General features: G+C 40.6%; 1 protein-coding gene across 2 annotated transcripts in view; it reads left to right on the forward strand.

The window, feature by feature from the left end:
* Nucleotides 1–19,455, forward strand: part of EXOC4 (exocyst complex component 4) — a 756,122-nt gene that overhangs the window by 75,289 nt on the left and 661,378 nt on the right. For both annotated transcript variants that reach the window (XM_047095756.1, XM_047095757.1), the window contains exon 6: nucleotides 6,589–6,832. In XM_047095756.1, the coding sequence (XP_046951712.1) occupies nucleotides 6,589–6,832 (244 nt within the window). The remainder of the gene's footprint in view (nucleotides 1–6,588; nucleotides 6,833–19,455) is intronic.

The following is a 19,455-nucleotide window of genomic DNA, read 5'->3' on the forward strand; positions in this document are numbered from 1 at the left end:
GCTTTTTTTTTTTCTTTTTTGGGGGGGTGGGGTGGTTAATTTTTCCAGATACCCAGTAGGCTCTTTTATTTTGCAGATTCAAGATTTTTTTTTTTTTTTTTGCTTTATAATTTCAAGTATTCTATTGTTTGTTTTTTTCTAATGTGTACTTTTTTTCTTTGCCTGTCTTCCATTTCTACTGCTTTCTCTTTGGTCTCTTTATTGCTGTCTTTATATCCCTTTTATTCCCTATTTTGGTTCCCTGAATTTCCACAATGCCCTTTATAAAATATTCATTTGAGTCTGTTTCCCCTTGGGTATTTTATAATTTATTCTTCCTTTCTGAAATAATCGTCTTTTTCTTCCGTATTTCTTCTGAGTTTAGTCTGTTTTCTTTCCATACCTTTCTTTTATTTGTCCATGTCTGTTCCTAGTTTTGGAATTTTTGACTCAAAGTGACTTTTCTTATCCCCAGATTCTTGTTTGAGTATAATACTTCCATCTGGAGTGTTGTCATCTAGTTTTCTTGTGCTTCATGATAGTTTTATTGTAGGAAAATTTATTGAATTTTCCTGTTAATGTGTGTTGGATTTTCTGATCGCCCTCCCCCCATATACCTTTATATGAATCTGTTCATTTTTTATGTTTTTTTTTTTTTTTTTAAATGGGTATGGGGTGTTTTATAGAATTCCTAGCTCATTGGCTCCCTCTTCTGTCAGCATAGCAAAATCCAAATACTTGCGTGTATTATTTGTTTTGATGGTAGGAGAAGATTGTTCTCAGAATTTCGACTCTCTTGTGGGGTCCTGAATGTTCTCTTTATGCTTCTTTCTCCCTTCACTATCCAGTAGTCACAGGGCATTTCTCTCTTCCTTTTGTCTTATTTCTCCCATGGAAGCTATAGGTCTCAAATACTCTTGCAAATTGTCTGTTTTTAAACTCTCTCTCTCCTGTAGTCCATGTTCTCATCTACTTGGATACTTTTTGGGTATTTTCAAACTTAGGGTGGACATTGTCTCTTTTAGTGATAGTTTTAGGTCAATCTTAGGATCATCAGTAAGTCCCTTGTCTCTTCATCATGGTTCTTCACCTGCCTGCTTTTGCTTGCTTGCGACAAAGCCTTGTGGCAGAGCAGGGGTGGGGCAAAAGTTTGAGAGATTGCTTGCTGGGATTAGGTGTTTCTTATTACAGTTGTGAATTTTGGGCAATTTCTATCTTCCAGGTTATCCTGAGAGTATTATTTGCACAAATTTTATTTGTTCTTCTAGTTGTTCTTTGTTGTTTTGGAGGAAATAAGGAGAAATGGGGACCTAAGCAACTACCATTGTCTCCAGCAATCCAGGAGTTGCTAAAGCTGGAAATTTTAAAAGTACATTTTTTTTTTTTTTACTTCCTTAGGGGATTGTTTTTGTGTTTTGATATCACATTATCTCATTTAATAGACACAGCGGTGTCGATGTTATCTCCATTTTACAGATGGAAAAATTGGGGTTTCGCAAGATTTAATGACTTGAGAGAGATTTACACAGTTAGAACATGGTAAAATTGATAATCAAATCTAAAATTCTATGATGCCCAGTTCTTGCTCTTTTTACTACATCATGCTGTCTCTTTGGGCAATTGAACTTATAAAGCCTTAGATATTATTGAATATTAATATATAAAGTATGAATTTGTTCGTCTCCTCCTTGTCTCTTCTCTTCTCCTGTATCCCTGTTATATTTTTAGTAGCCACTTTTCCATTGGTGGCTATTCCTTGACTTTCAAAGATGCATCCTCCTTGCTCTAAAAAGAGATAATGTACATTCAGTGCTGTCCCAAGGGAAACTGAACAGGTGTCGGTTTTGTTGGTTTTTATCCTAATAATCCTTCCTCCACTCTACCTTCCCCTTCAAACGTACCATCATTTCCCCCTTAGCCCACTTTCAGTTGTGGAGGGACCAGTGTTCATTCATTGTGCTTTCCAACCTCACTGCAGTGTGGGGTTCATCTCCACCTCTGAATTGAAACTATTCCTACACTGCAGCTGTAAAAACCCCTAGCTCCATGTCAATGACAGCCCAAGTAGCAGTTGGCAATATTTTTTGTCAGTCTCCTTTCTGGAGTGGGGTGTTATACTGTCTGTAGTTTCCTTCGGAATAATTTAATCTGCACCTTAGGGGTGCTTAGTTAACATTTTTGAAGTACCTTAATCAGGAATCCACACTTCAGAGATAGTTAACATTTGAAAGACCCTAATCAAGATTCTATACTCCAGAGGCGACCAGTGCATCGTATACTGCGCTCTCGATCTGTACCAGTGGGTGCGTTAAATAAAAGATGTTAGGAGTGATTTTTTATTGGTGAAACAAATGGTATTTAAGGTATAGGGTTGACCAAGTATCTCCACTGGGACATGAATGGAAGATAAGGATTTGAAGAGGCCAAAAGCGTACCCAGGTCTAGAGCTGGATTTGGTCCTGTTCCTGCAGTCTTAATGGAGGATTTTGTCAGCTCATATGGCCAGTGGTGCGTGTTAAGTCTCTGTAACACCCCTGGGCTAAAACCTGCCTGCCTCTGCCTGCTTGTCTACACCCAGGTCACTGGATACATACTTTGGCTCCACTCCTTGTTTCCATTTCTTGTCCACAGAGGTGTTACTCTCAATTTTGAACCAGACTGTCTTTTTAATTTCTTAATCTATACTTTATGTATACCTGTGTTTTGAGATTGGATGTCTCAAGTACGACTTTACAGTGCCATTTTGACCAGAAGCACAGAATTATTTTTAGGTGGTAACTTTCTTATTTTCTACCTGAGAGTATTGTTACTCTTCTGAGGCCAGATTCCCATCTCTGGGGGCAGCATTTTGGATGTGTAATTCTCTTGATACTTTATTGGTCAAATTAGGCTTGGTAATTTTTTTGAAGTCCCCTTTTTATATTGAATTCCGTTCAACAGTGACACAGTTCTCCTGTTATATAATGTTCTTATATGCAACAGGTGAATGAAGTTATGTATGTAGGCCAAAATCATATATATCAAATTTACATACTTTAGGTACCGTGCATAGTATGAGGAATGACATCTACCAGGAGTTTCTGTGGTAAACACCACCACTATTTTACAACTCAATCAACATGTATAAATGCTAAGTCAAATAATAAAGCTTATTCAATACAAAGTTAAAGTGTATTACCAGGTTTCTTGTGCAAATTTGATAACATTTGTATATAGCCGTGGCATGTGTTACTGATATTTTCCTACCAAACATACTGAGAAAAGAAAGCAGATATATACTGGTCTACATTGCTTCCTGTACTCACTGGGAAACAAAAGGTGGTTTTCTTTTATAGAACACTTACGAGCTTAAATGGATTATTCACTTTATCTGTTATTTTTTTAAATGGGCTATCTATAATCTAGGTGCACATAATTAGCTATGGGCCATGTAACTGGAGATGTAGAGATTTAGACTAAGTTGACAGAATCATGGAATTGTGGAGCTTGAAAGGACTTGAGATATCATTTAGTTAATCGTTCCATGAGTCCCAGCGTGTCTTACTTAAACCTTCCATGAATCCCTGCTTAGCCTCAAACCACAGACACGGTTTCTATGCACTTAGGCATGTATATCTACACATCCATATCTCTTTCCTTCCTTCCCCATCTATGCGTGTAATAGAGACCAATTGGGACCAGTAGGATTTTGGTAGAAATAATGGGTTAAAGGATGTGAAAGTCTTAATATTTAACACTGTCCTGCCAGTAAAGGTCTTTAAAACCGGGTTCAAGAAATCCTCACTTGGTAAGTATCCTCAGAGCAAAAAATCAAAGAGAACTAGGTAAGAGAGTCAAGTGTTTCTAATTATAAAGTGTTCTCAAACCTACATGGTGAGTACGTATTCTATCACTGTAGATACAAGGGAATGGTTTGGTAGCATTTGGTAGTTTAGAAATATGTACATTTTGTTCTAATTGTGGTGTGAGGCCCTTGCTGAATTTCAGCTACTTTATTTTTGTACAAGCCTTTTTCCACAAAGCACCAATAATTCTCTCTGACCTCACAGGGCTTTTGTGATTATTGGACTAGTCTTCACGGTTGATTATATTATCCTTTTAAATTGCCTTTTAATTTTTAGCTGATGTAAGTGAAATAGATCATATAAATTAATTAATATTGGATCCATTCAGTGTTTATGCTCTAGGAGATTTCAGGAGACAAACAGAAAGGTAAGGTTCTACACAAATGTGTCATTTGGGGCTGTGGCATTTTATTATTCAGACCTTGCTTATTTGTTATTTTTTAATAGGCCATCTATCATATTAGCGCACATATAAGTAGCTATCTGCCACATAATCTAGGGGCTTATTGATTTAAACTACATTTATCTCCTTGCCAATCGCTTTTTGCCGCAGGTGGTTGCCACATTCAGATGGCCCTTTGCTTGTCTCTTTTGTGACTCATAGGTGCCCTTTTGTGAAGATCATTTTCTCCCAGCTAAATTTCTATTACTTTTGTCCCCTCGCCTGAAGCCCTGCTTATAGTTGTGTTTCATTTTCCCTCTCTAACATGCTGAATTTAGATGGCTCCTTGGCTGCTAAGTATTTCTCTCTTCTTGCTGCTGGGATTGGTTTTGCAGGATGCAGTGATTCTGTGGCCTGAGGTGTCTAGTTCTTAATGTATAAAGCAAAACCAGTAACTAAACTGTCTATTCTTGGGATGTCACATTTGGAAATATCAATGCCCCCCTCTTTGTTGTTGTTGTTGTTTTTGATTTGCCATTAGAATTGTCATCTTCAGAGGTTTAAGCCACGTTGGTTCTACTCCTGCTTTAACTAGTATTAAAATTATTTAAATTAAATACCATATCATCAGATGTCCTCTATGTTGCAGAGAAAATCATAGGAATTTGGTCTTTCCTTATGTGGTTCTCTTTTTCCACATGGTTTCAGCATCATGGATAAATATTGAGAGGATGTCTTCAGTGAAGAGCAAGCTTGTTCAAGTAATTATATCATGCACATCATTAAATGCTTCTGGTTCATGTTTAAGTGCATTTTATGAGTTGGGAACAAAAAGAAAAAGGATTGAGGAGAAGAGACTGCATTCATCTGAAGCAGGGATTTTTGGGGGCTTTGGGCAGTGGGTATAAGGATTTACTCCGTAGGCTGGGATATTTTTATTCTTCCCCAATAAATAGATTCCTGTATATTCCAGCGGTGCTGAACAACTTGGAGTGGGACCCGTAGTGTAGTTGAGATTGAATCTACTGGAGAAGAATGCATGCATTCTTTCAGGATATCCCATGTTTTAAAAACCTGCCACTCGTTTTGAAGAATAAAGGAGAGGGAAGGATGGGGAAAACTTTCACTATTGGGGTCCAGCTTCAGGCTTGCACTCACTTTTGCTTTATTCTCTCTTAACCCAACCATTTTTAATAGGAGAGAATTATTTTTGGGCGAGAGGTTTTTTAACCTGTGGTTCTTTGGTAGTTGTGAACCCCCTGGCATCCTGTGAGAAGTTTCGTGTGTATCTGTGTTAGTTTGAAGGGAAGGCCTGGTTATCAGTGGTTATCAGCGGCTAACAGAGGTCTCAGAGCCTCATCCCTTGTTCCTGCCAGCTCCTCCCTGGGGGTAAGAAGCACTGCGCTGGGCTGTCCTCTTCCAATCCCAAACCACGTGGTTTCCATGGAAGCTGTCCTCTGCCGATCTACAGAGACTTTGGATGTAGAAAATTACTTCTGAAAACTAGCACGGATTAGCAAGAACTGTTTACAGCAGAGAGTGTTATGGTAGACCCATGTTTAAAGAAAAATAGAAGGTGGTTCTTTTGTATTTATGAAAACTCCTTACTTTTAGTACTCTTTTCCTCAGAGTCTTGTGTCACTGATACGTATTGTTCTTCCTTTATTTTTCTTCATCTTATTTAACTTCTTTACCTTTCTACATTAACTTGTAATCTCTTCTTATCAAGTTACTTATCTTTTCTATTAAGTGAGAGCTTTGAGACTATGGTCTGCTTCTTTAGAATTCTCTTGCAGCACCGAGCATGGTGTTTTATTATTTAATTAATTTATTAAATTTTTCTTTTTTTAACATTTATTTATTTTTGAGAGAGAGAGGGAGGGAGGGAGGGAGTGTGATCAAGGGAGGAGCAGAGAGAGGGAGACACAGAATTCGAAGCAGGCTCCAGGTTCTGAGCTGTCAGCACTGAGCCCTATGCGGGGCTCGAACTCACAAAGTGCAAGATCGTGACCTGAGTCGAAGTAGGATGCTTAACCAACTGAGCCACCCATGCGCCCCAGAGTATGGCGTTTTATAAACAGTGAATGCTTCATCAGTGTCATGAGCTGACTGACTGTGGATGGGGCAGTCTGTGGAAAACTTTCTGTGGAGATTTGCTTGTTTTTAATGGTTTCTACCTCTTATTTTAACTGATGGGTATGATTTGAGGAATATAACTTATTTTGTGATTCTTAGTTACTGTGTAAACATGATTTAATTATTAATTTAGTTGAAGAAATCTTCTCTGATTCTGTTAAGGGAGTAATCAAAGCAGTGATCCCATTTAGTCAGCCCATTCTGTTTTTGAATCTTGTAATGGATTTTTTTTTTTTTTTTTTACAGTCAAGGAGATAAACCTGCAGGACATCAAGGAGGATTTGGAGTTGGATCCAGAGGAGAACAGCACCCTTTTTATGGGCATCCTCATCAAGGGGCTGGCCAAACTGAAGAAGATCCCAGAGACCGTTAAGGCAATCAAAGAACGCTTGGAGCAGGAGCTACAGCAAATTGTGAAGCGGTCTACGACCCAGGTCGCAGACAGTAGCTATCAGAGAGGAGAGAACCTCACTGTGGAGAACCAGCCAAGGTAAATAGCGTTTTTGAGAACTCTGTGTATTGTACGTTTACTAGGATGGGGGATTGGTGCCTAACTCCTGTTAGTGTTATTTCCTGAACTTGGGCTGTTAGAGCCCATACAAACTCAGATTGGTGAGAGAGCTTGAGTAGGCATGATTCAGCTGGTTTTGATGTAATTAAGAAGGGTTTTTTTGTCTAGTTTTTAAGAGCAAGAATGCATGCGTGGTGGCTGGGGAGGGACAGAGAGGGAGACAGAGAGAGAGAGACAGAGAGAGAGACAGAGAGAGAATCTTAAGCAGGTTCCACACCCAGCTTGGAGCCTGACACAGGGCTCGATCTCACAACCATGAGATCATGACTTGAGCTGAAAGCAAGAGTTGGATGCTTACCTGACTACCACCTAGGTGCTCCTGAACAATATGCTTTAAAACTTCTTAACTACAGGGGTACCAAGAGCTGACTCTTGGTTTTGTCTCAGGTCATGATCTCACGGTTTTTTGAGTTTGAGCCCCACGTCGGACTCCACGCTGACATCTTGGGGCCAGCTTGGGAGTCTCTCTCTCTGTCTGTCTGTCTCTCTGCCCCTCCCCTGCTTAAATAAATAAGCTTAAAAAAACGTATATTGGGGTACCTGAGTGGCTCAGTCAGTTAAGCATCTCAATTCAGCTCAGGTCATGATCTTGTTTGTGAGTTCAAGCCCCGCGTCTGACTCTGTGCTGACAGCTCAGATCCTGGAGCCTGCTTCGAAATCTGTGTCTCCTTCTCTCTCTGCCCCTCCCCTTCTCTCTCTCTCTCTCTCTCTCAGAAATAAACATTAAAAAAAAGCATATTGTTAATACTCAAATGAAAAAAAAAGTACCAATTATTGAATATTAAGTACTAAGCAGTATTCAAGCCAATTTATATCATCTCATTTAATTCTCACGACAACTTCGTATAGCCAGGGAAACTGGGGCTCAGAAACTAGTTATTAGCTCAAGGTCACAGAACAAGTGGCTGGCTTTGGAATTGAAGGCAGGTCTATGGTCTTTCTTCTGTCCTATGCTTTCTTCTTTTTTTTTTTTTTTTAAAAATTTTTTTTTTCAACGTTTATTTATTTTTGGGACAGAGAGAGACAGAGCATGAACGGGGGAGGGGCAGAGAGGGAGGGAGACGCAGAATCGGAAACAGGCTCCAGGCTCTGAGCCATCAGCCCAGAGCCCGACGCGGGGCTCGAACTCACGGACCGCGAGATCGTGACCTGGCTGAAGTCGGACGCTTAACCGACTGCGCCACCCAGGCGCCCCTATGCTTTCTTCTTTAACGTGTGGTGCTATTTGCCAATAGGCACATCAGTTTCAAAAAATAGAAACTATGATTCCGGTGAGAGCAGAGGGCAGAGTGAAGCATGTCTTCTCAGTTTCTCCAATAACGTAAGTCCCTGGGAGGTGCCAGACTGTGTGTAGAAGGGCTCATAATATCGTGGACCTGTTGTTAAGGAAATTCTACTGTGTGTACTTAGGGCTTTAATATATTTTTTTTAAAAAGCAGATAACAAATGTAAGGAGAAATAATAGCTTACTTAGTATGGAATTCTCCAGACTTTAAATTTTGGGGAAAAATTAATGTTACCTATATACATTTTCTATACTCTTTTATACCGAAATCACATTGATTTTGATTATGCCTTAAATGTCTTCAAAAATTAATTGCCTTTTAAACTTCATTTGGAAGTGCAATTGGTGAAGAAACCATCCTTAACCCATCTCCTGCCGTAGACCCTTTTCCAGCACCTGTTTTGATGAGCATGCGCTTTGGAGTCAGGCAGACCTGACTTTGAATGCCAGCTCTGTAATCTGAAGAAAAGAATCCCTGTCTTAGAGGGTTGCTTGGTCTAGGTGAGATCTTATGATTAGAGTTTAGTCAAGTAGCGCCAGCAAGGACTATCACATGCATACATATATGTGAATGCACGCGTTTGTTTATTCTTGCCTCCTTCCTCGACTTCCGTGTTCTTTGATTCACCCTGTGATCCAGAGAGGCTGGGCAATGGTTCTCAATTGAACTTTGCTTTTCTTCTTTCTTTGCCCTGTGCCTGGATTTCCGTGAAGACCTTTTGCCTCCTTACTAATGAACACTCCAGAATTCTGGTCTGGCTTGCTATTTGCCCTGTTGCTGCAAGTCCCTAGATGAATACCCTGAACTTTCATAGGGAAATAACATGACTATCGGGTATATTGAAAATGAAACGAAAGGGCACGGATCAATAACTTTTCTGCAAATCTCATTACAGTACCCTTAAAAGCAATGTGTCTTTCATAGGATTTTGACCTCTTCCTCTTCCATTCCTAAGCCCGTTCCAGAATTCACAAGTAGAAATTACAGCTATGGAAGTGGAAATTCAGCATACTGCCCCAGGAAATAATAACTGTTTCCCTGTGAGGAATGAGTCAGCAGCAGGGTCTCCCCCCCACCCTCTTTAAGTTTTGTTGTCGTCCGTATTTAGAGGCTGTTGTGGGTAGGGTATATTTGACACTGGAAAGTAAACCAGCTGCTTGCTCTGGTTTCTGGTGTATCACATGATCCCATTTTATAAATGACCAGATCTGAAAAACTGGGCCGAAACTATGGTGAGATAGAATAATTCAGAGAAAGCAAACATTTGGGGTGAAGCACTCCTCTTGGAGATGAAAGATGAAAGTCTTGGGCTGGGATTCCAAACGACTGATAGTTTCATGTTAGTCTGTGAGGGCTCTGTGCTTTCAAATGCTTTAAAACTCACCAATTAGTGACCTTGGGAACGTCATTCAAAAGTGATTGGCACTGTTACTTCCAGAGGCTGAAAATTTTAGAAGGGATGTTGTCAGATTATCCCTTGCAGCCTGCATGGTACTTTGTGTTCATTAAACTGTACTGGGATGTGTTAGTGGCATTTATCTTAGAAAGAAGTCAAGTCGCAAAGCTTCATATTATTTACCATCCAGGGCATCTTTCGCTAAATTACCAGAATCTGTTTTTCTTAAAGTTGGGGTGTAGGCAAAAAGAGCCACAAATCCTTTTTCCCCACTATGCACGTTCTTTCCCTCACCCCCCCCCCCCCAGTGAAATAACCTTTTTCAGATCATAAGCATATAAATGCTGCCGTGAGGGGCGCCTGGGTGGCGCGGTCGGTTAAACGTCCGACTTCAGCCAGGTCACGATCTCGCGGTCCGTGAGTTCGAGCCCCGCGTCAGGCTCTGGGCTGATGGCTCAGAGCCTGGAGCCTGTTTCCCATTCTGTGTCTCCCTCTCTCTCTGCCCCTCCCCCGTTCATGCTCTATCTCTCTCTGTCCCAAAAATAAATAAACGTTGAAAAAAAAAAATAAATGCTGCCGTGAGGCAAGACACCATTACTGTAACTTTTCTTAAAAGTCTCATTGTTCAGCATCATCTTACTAAATATATTCTGGTTGTGATGCATTGCAGGCCTGTTTTCATTTGTCTTTATGGAAAGAGAATTTATATGGTGTGCTATTCTTCTGGAAAAGTAGAAGGAACCAGGCTACTGAATGGTCATGTTTCACTTCCTGCAGAGAGAGCCAGGATACTCCCTCAGCCAGTTTGTAAAAATCACTTCGGTGACCCACTTGTTTCCCGACCCCCCCCCCCCCCCCCCCCCGCTCCCGACGATCTGTTGTCTGTGTGTAGGAGAGATACTCCTTTCATTCATTCGTAATCTGTCTGGTGTCCATAAACCTCTACTTACTTTTGAAGAAAAATATTCAGATGGTCTTGTTGCCAACTCGATATAAACATTAGGGCAACACGTGCTTTTTGCTAATCTCCCGGAAGCTCTCGCTACCCATAATTTCCTCAGAAAGGCAGCCGGGGTCTTCAGTTTCAGATGCTGAATGTGGTCTCCAGTCTGCGCAGCACCTTACCGATTTCTTCCATCTCCTGCTGCCTAATTGTTGATTCTTTCCTCAAATCTAGCTCATGAGCCTTTCATATCATTTTTGAGCCTAAGAAGCTGGAAGAAGTTCTTTAAAAAAATTTTTTTTTCAACGTTTATTTATTTTTGGGACAGAGAGAGACAGAGCATGAACGGGGGAGGGGCAGAGAGAGAGGGAGACACAGAATCGGAAACAGGCTCCAGGCTCCGAGCCATCAGCCCAGAGCCTGACGCGGGGCTCGAACTCCCGGACCGCGAGATCGTGACCTGGCTGAAGTCGGACGCTTAACCGACTGCGCCACCCAGGCGCCCCGAAGGAAGAAGTTCTTTAATAATTAACAAATAGGAAAAGCATGAGGAAGAGCTAAAAGAAATAAAATCCTCTCAGAGGTGCAACGTTAAGACGATGGAGGAAAGAGGGGTGCCTGGGTGGCTCAGTCGCTTGAGCACCTGACTTCAGCTCAGGTCATGATCTCACAGTTTGTGGGTTCGAGCCCCGTGTCAGGCTGTGTGCTAACAGCTTGCTCAGAGCCTGCAGCCTGCTTCAGATTCTGTGTCTCCTTCTCTCTCTCTGCCCCTCCCCCGCTCATGTTCTGTCTCTCTCTGTCTCTCAAAAACAAATAAATGTTAAAAAATTAAAAAAAAATAAAAAAGATGACGGAGGAAAGAAAGATGTGGGAAAAGACAGTGATTGGCGTGCGTGAGGCAGCTCTTCCATCTATTTGAAAATGGTCCTTTTTCTTTTTTTTTTTTTTTTAAATTTTTTTTTTTTCAACGTTTATTTATTTTTGGGACAGAGAGAGAGACAGAGGATGAATGGGGGAGGGGCAGAGAGAGAGAGACACACAGAATGGGAAACAGGCTCCAGGCTCTGAGCCATCAGCCCAGAGCCTGACGCGGGGCTCGAACTCACGGACCGCGAGATCGTGACCTGGCTGAAGTCGGACGCTTAACCGATTGCGCCACCCGGGCGCCCCGAAAATGGTCCTTTTTTCAATGTGGAGGCAGCCGATCGTGCAAGAGGCGATGGAGGGCTGCTCCACTTTGTTAAACCTGCTGGTCTTGGAGAGGGCAGGAGGGATTGAGTCCGTGGAAGCCGTGGCGGGTTATGGAGACCTTTTTTCCTTTTGGAAGGTCCTTTTGCCGTGTTCCTCCATCTTGGTTACGAACGAAGGGAGCTTCAGTGTCTGATCTAAAGAGAGCTAAAGAGAACATTGCATATTCTGTGCTCACTGTGATAGGAAAGAAAGGTTTGTGGAAGACACGGGAAAGAAATCTGCTTTAACGCTAAAAGTAGTTGTGTTTGGATAATAAGGTTGTAGATCTCCCCCCCTCTATTTTGTAACTGTTAGGAAGTCTAGTAAGAAATAAATTCGTTATTTAAGAATTAAAGTACTAAAGTTATTTTCATCAGAAAAAAAATCATTAAAAATGAAAATGCCTACTGGGGGTATCAGTATGGAAAAATGTAATACCTGTCGGCAGGCCGACTGGATCGTGACCGTTAGATTACCTTTTATGATGTATGTGTGTGGCTGTGTGTGTTTGGTTATTTTCTGACTGCTTCTAGAATGGAAGCCTTGAGGGAGAACGGATTTGCCTTGCTCAGAGCCCTATCACCTTATTTCCAGAAAGTATCACAGTACCCACTTGACCCATAGTGAATATTTGTTGAACGAAAGCGTGAATTCCACGTGTACTGAGTATGTACCATGGACCAGACACTGGGATAAAATGCCAAATAAGACATAGTCCCTGTCCTTATAGAATTTAAAGTCTAGAGGGAAGTAAAGGCATTAATCAAAGAACTGTTCAGTAAGTATATTATTACAAACTGTGTGAATGAAGTGCTGTAGAGGAAGAACAGAGCGTGCCCTGAGAGTGTATAACCACGGACACCTGACCTGGTCTGGCTAAGTGGACACTGAGGTGTTTCTTGTATGGTTTTAGATAAAGTGAGGCAGCTCCTGTGTTTTATAATAGTTGTTTTCAAGCTCTTTTCACTGATAGCACCTATCAGTTGTGCTTCCAGTGGTGCAGTTAGCTTGGCATCCATATAGAAGATGGGAGAAGGAAAGCAGCTAGATTCTCCATAGAGCATTTTCAGAGTTTGTGCTGACCTCTGTGGTTGATACGATTTTGATAATTATTGCCAGTGTGCTTTTCTTAATACCAAGTTTTCATGTCGTGCAATGTTTGAGAGTTTCTATAGTCCCTTGCCAACAGATTGTATTATCAAACATTTAAAAAAAAAATTTTTTTTTTTTAACATTTATTTATTTTTGAGACAGAGAGAGACAGAGCATGAATAGGGGAGGGGCAGAGAGAGAGGGAGACACAGAATCTGAAACAGGCTCCAGGCTCTGAGCCGTCAGCACAGAGCCCGACGCAGGGCTCGAACTCACGGACCGTGAGATCATGACCTGAGCCAAAGTCGGACACTTAACCGACCGAGCCACCCAGGTGCCCCTCAAACATTTTTTTTATCTTTGCCAAGCTGATAGGTGAAATGGTATTTCCAAGGTGGTTTTGATTTGCATTTTTTTTGTTGTTGTTGTTAATATGAGTGAGGTTGAACTTGACATTTGTGTAAAAAAATTTTTTGTTATGATACCTGGGTTGTATCTGAATATATTACTTCAAAATAATCTGAATTGAGAGTGGGTGGAGATACAGATAATATATTATTAACTGTAAATGATATTTCCTGAAGTAGTGTTCTAGATACAGGGTGGTTTATTTTCCTGTTCTTTTTCCTTTTTAAAATTTGTAATTTTCAATAATACAGAGTTCAAATAATGTTTATTCTTTTTCAGCGAACTATCTACTTTTCTGGTATTTATTATTATTATTATTACTGACTTGTGGGAACTCTTTATTTATTAAGAAAACTAGTTCCTTGAGATTTATAATTTCCCCTCACTTTTTCTCCTTTGACTTTGTTTGTGATATCTGGCCATGTAGGCATTATATATTACAGTTTTTGTTTCAACGAGGCTGTATTTATCAGTGTTTTCTTTCAAACCTTCTGAGTTTTGTGTTAAACTTAGATATTCCCCACTCTTAGAGTATAAGTAAAATTTCTCAACTTTTTTCTGGTATTTATGTAGTCTCATTTTTAATATTTATGTCTTTGATACATCTGGAATCTGAAGGAGTGGCCACACCACTTTTAAGCGGATATAACACTAATGAACTGTATTATAATGGGCTGTATGCCCCCTTTCATTTGTGTCTTCTATGTATCTGCCATGTAATTGATTGTGAGTGTGAGCTGAATGCTTGCAGAATAATTCTAACACTGAATCATTTACTTTATAGTCATGTTTTTTTTTCAAGGTTGGTATTTGCCTCATTTCCTAAAACTATTTTTTTCCCCCCTGGTTTGTCAGTCAGTGAAGCCTGGGAGGTTTGCATAAATCATTGAATTACTGCTCTAAAAGCTAAAAAAAAATAAGCTTTAAGAATATTTTTAAAACTCAGAGGTCAGAACTTGGAATGAGGGCATACTGATACAATAGGGCATCCTTACACGGTAATTCTGTTTATAAGGAAGTCTAAAGGCTCAGTCCCCAAGATTAGTTTTGTCGTTCAAATGCAGTGTTTATGAAAAGACAAATGTTTAACACTTCTCATGGTTCATTCAGATCTGTGGCTAGAGTCAGGCATATGTTTCTCTTTTTTAAAGAAGTAGCATTGCCTTTCATTTTTTATTTCTCTATTAGTAGTTCTTCTCCTAAGTATCTGAAATGTAGGATTATGTGGGATTGGTCATTGTATTCGACCGAAAAGTCATTTGGAGCAGCGTTGCAGCAAGGTCAGGCATTTGTCCTTGTGGCTGCTTGAGGCCATTCCCGGGCACCACACGTAGCACCTGGACATGCTTGGAATCAGGGAGGGCCTTGATGTAATTTAGATGAGTAGTTAATTCGAATCAAAGCAAGCGGGAAGCAAGTAAATTTAACTTCAGTGATTATGGTATCATTTGATTAAATCTCTCCTTTTGATTACACATATCAGTGAGAACATGCTTTAAATATACTCAACTGTTAAACACTGAAGGATGGATAGATAGGATGAACTAGTGACATACAGAAGAAATCCCACTATTCTTCGACTAGAATATATCCCCTGCAGCTTTATTGCAATATTTTTAGAACAGATGAAAGGAGTTAATTCTTTACATGTGGGACTTAATATACCAATTGTTAACTAAAACCTAAACTTTATTACCACGGATCATGGTACTGGTTCCAAACCTCTGTAGGTTCTAGTAAGACTTAATAAATAAATTGGTAATAGCTTCATAACATATCAGGTGAGTTAGTAATGTTCATTACTCTCTTGTAAACATGTTTGGATAAATGGGACAGGGCTTAATGTCACATCGTTTAAATCTTTATATTTGTCAGGGTAATAAAAACAAACGCTGCTTTTGATTTCTCTTGTTTTGCAGGGTTTGCAGGGTCACATTAGGGATCATGCCAGTTGTAGGGATGATGGGTAAAATCTGTTTCATAGGATATTGATAACATTTAGGTGATAGGCATCACGCTGCGTCAGGACCACTCCTCTATGTGGCAGATAGTGGGAGCTGCCTTAGGTCTTATTTTCTGTGCACTTGGTGTTCGATGGAAGGTATTCCACATTCAAACTGACATTAGGTCTTTCGTTGAGGAAACACACGGACAAAAAACTTGTGTCAAATGACAGTCTTTCCTCGCTGATGTTGACGGTGGTATCCCTTGGGATGTCACACCTTATGGGCTCTTCTAACTCCTGGCCCATTCCATTATCATGGTCTCTAATCACATCGGATTGTGATTTTTGTAAAAGGGGGCTTAACTTTGTGTTTGCAGCCTGATATAGGGCTGAGCACATATTAAATGCCCAAGAAGTTTAATGAATAAGAAAAAGTTGCCAAAAAGGTGATTTTTAAATAAGAGGCTGTGAATTATTTAAAAAAAATCCCCACACTGCATACCGAAAGATCAGCGTCACCAATGCCATTTGAAAGTTAGAAAGGGAGGGGTGATTAAATTGGAATCTCTGGGTGCAGGGCCCACAGGAGTCTTGCCTTAGGTAATTCTCATGCATGCCAAAGTTTGAGAACACTCTTTATAACATTACAGATATCACACCGGTTGGTAGTTTGGTGGTATTTATGCTTTGCAAAGCACTTTGTCATCCAGTATCTCACCTGAGTGAGCCTCACTATTGGCGTCATCACAGGTAGGGACATTATTATTAATCCCAGATTTGCCCAAGGAAATGGGAACGCTCAAATAACTCAGCAGTTGGTGGTGGTAGAAAGAGGAGTGGAAGCACTGTCTTTTCATTGTGCAAGTTTGCCTTCAGTCTTACATAAAGATGATGCTCCTGACCCCTTCCTGGGCTGATTTTGTTTTTCCACCGGAGAAAGGTGGTATTTGCACTGACGTATCCATTCTCCCCCCACGACCCCCCGTGGTGATCAATGACAGGCCTCTCAGAGATAGCTGGACATGTTAGGAAGTATGATCAGCAGCCACAGAGTAAATGGGTCTTAATTAGCTCGCGTGAGAATTAAACAGATGACTTAGATACCTGAGTAACTCCCCTAGAGACCTTGCACATTCTTGTACTAAAAATACACACCTAACATCTTCAGGTATCGCTGAGAAGTGGATTTATGGATACTTTTTCTATTGTTCCACTCTGATGAATATTATTTCGGAATGGGGGAGAGGTGTTTTCCCCCTAGCTTTAGTGAGGTGTAGTTGACCTACAACATGGCATACATTTAAGATGTAGAACAATATATAAGGACACCCTCATATGTTGCAAAATGACTACCACTGTGGCATTAGCTAACAGCTGTATCACATCAATTAAATACCATTTTCCTTTTTGTGGTCAGAGCTTAAGATCCACCCTTGGCTATTTTCATGTGTATAATATGGCATTAACTACAGTCACCTTCTATACATTAGCTACCCAGAACTTAACTCATCTTGGAGCTGGAAGTTTATACTATTTGACCGTCACCCCATTTTCTCTACCCCTAGCCCCTGGCAGATACCATTCCAGTCTGTTTCTTTGAGTTTGGCTTTTTTAGATTCCACGTATGTGAGAATGTACAGTATTTGTGTTTGTTGGATTTATTTCACTTATCATAGTACCCTCAAGTATTATGAGGGTTGTCACAAATGACAGGATGTCCCTCTTTCTCATCACAAAAACATATTCTGTTGAATGTGCACACACACACATACACACACACACACTGCATCTTCTTTATCCGTTCATCCATTGATGGACACTGAAGTTGTCCTGTCTTAGCTGTTGTGAGCAGCACTGCAGTGAGGATGAGAGCTCAGACATCTTTTTGAGATCCTGTTTTCATTTCCTTTGGGATAGATACTCGGATGTGGAATTGCTCGATCATGTGGTAGTTGTATTTTTAAATTGTTGAGAAGCCCTCATACTATTTCTCATACTATTTTTCATATTTTTTTGTTTTTGTTTTCTTGTTGTCATTTGTTAAAGGCCATTCTGACAGGTGTGAGGTGTGGTATCCCATTGTGGTTTTGATTTGCGTTTCCCTGGTGATGAGTAATGTTGAGCACCATTTTATGTACCTTTTGGTCATTTATATGTCTTCTTTGGAAAAATGTCTTAATATTTAGCTCTCTGCTTATTTTTATTTATTTATTTGAATTTTTATTTATTTATTTATTTAAAGAAATTTTTTTTTAACGTTTTTATTTTTGAGACAGAGAGAGACAGAGCATGAACGGGGGAGGGGCAGAGAGAGAGGGAGACACAGAATCGGAAGCAGGCTCCAGGCTCTGAGCCATCAGCCCAGAGCCCAATGCGGGGCTCGAACCCACGGACCGCGAGATCGTGACCTGAGCTGAAGTCTGACGCTCAACCGACTGAGCCACCCAGGCGCCCCTTATTTGAATTTTTTTTTATCTTACAGAGGGAGAGTAAGCAGGGGAGAGGAGGCAGAAGCAGAGGGAGGGAAGGAGAGAGAGAGAGAGAATGAGTGGGGGAAGGGCAGAGAGAGAGAGGGAGAGAGAATCCCAGGAAGCCTGACTGCAGAGCCCAACATAGGGCTTGATCTCATGACCGCGAGGCGAGATCACAACCTGAGCTGATATCAAGGGTCAAATGCTCAACTGACTAAGCCACCCAGGCGCCCCAAAATCTTAGATATTAACTCTTTATCAGATGTGTCATTTACACATATTTTGTTCCATCCTGTAGGCAGCTTCTCATTTTGCTGGGGGTTTCCTTTGCCGTGCTGAAACTTTTTAATTTGATGTAGTCCCACTTGTATGTTTTCACTTTTGCTGCCTTTGCTTGTGGTGTCAGATCCAAAAAATCGTTGCCAAGGCTGATTGATGTCAAAGCGCTTACCTCTGTTTTTTCCTAAGAGTTTTATGGTTTCAGGTCTACGTTCAGGTCTTTAACCCATTTAGAGTTGATGTTTGTGTATGGTGTGAGATCGTGATCTAGTTTCACTCTTGTGCAAGTGGCTTCCAGCATTCCCAGCACCTGCAACCGAGGAGGTTATCCTGGGAAAGGCTGTGGAAAAAATGACCCTGATACTTTAATTAAAAGGAAGAAGGCCTGGGTCTGTTTTCTAATTTTAGTCATTAGTTTGCCCTCTGTTAGAATTAAAAATTCATTTGCGCTTGTGTACTGAGAGTTCAGAAACCGAGCACAAGGGGCCAACTTGACAGGGAAGTGACACAGGAGGAGAGTCGCCAGAGCTGGGGCCCAGCTCAGTGTTCTTACTTTTGCTCCGTGTCTTTCTATGTTGCTAATGGTTTTTCCCGTTCTTTTCATTGCACAGATGGAGAATTAGTCAGCACTCCTCAAATAGTAACTTCTTTTTACATGAAGATTGTTATTAATAAGTGGCAAAACTTATCTCTGCCTTTAAAAGTAGGCATTAGATAACCCTGAAGATTAAATAGGGGTCTCTGTCCTGTTTGAAAAGAAAACTGCTAGCTCAGCCAAGCCTATTATGAAACTGTGTATGTGAGGTAGAGACATGTAAAACTGAGACCGTTTTGATAGGAAATAATTGATGATCAATTTCTTTTCCTTTTTCATGTAAGACCTAAGCTCCGAGTCCAGTCTCTTCTTATCTTTTAGAGCATAGTGGTAGGAAAATAAATACTCTGTGGTGTTTGCCTTGGTCTGTCAGTGGGAAAATGCAGAACGCTGATATTAAAGTCTCTGCAGATAAGTAGTAGAACGGAACCGATTTTCTACCTCGTGTGTGTGTCTGCTTCGTGACCGAGTAAGGCAGCCTCTTGGCTGCAGGCATGGGTTTTCCAGCCAAATGACTAATTCAAGGTTCCCTGGATGTTAAGTTTAGATTCAGATAGTCGTATCTCACCTTAAATGTTGAGCATTTTTCACAGCTTGATGACCCAGCTCTAGACCATAGACACTTCTTGCCCCATGCAACTGTACCTGTTCCTCCACATTTTCTCCTTCTGTTTCTTGGCGATGACACAGATTGGGGTGGCTGCAGGTGGGAGGTTAGTGCAAGATCGGGAAATAAGTAACATGTTACTTATAAGAGGGCTGTTTTAAAAACCTGCCAGGTACATCGCATGTATGTTTGAAGAACAAGCGCTTTCTTCAACTTGGCACTTAGGTGTTTCTTTTTTCTAACACAAAATGGATTTTATTACAGTATTATTAATGTTAGCTCTGAGTGCG

Source organism: Lynx rufus, unplaced genomic scaffold (assembly GCF_022079265.1).
Source record: "Lynx rufus isolate CCGP_SWC_20201006 ecotype Redwood Valley unplaced genomic scaffold, mLynRuf1.p SCAF_4, whole genome shotgun sequence".
Lineage (NCBI taxonomy): Eukaryota > Metazoa > Chordata > Mammalia > Carnivora > Felidae > Lynx > Lynx rufus.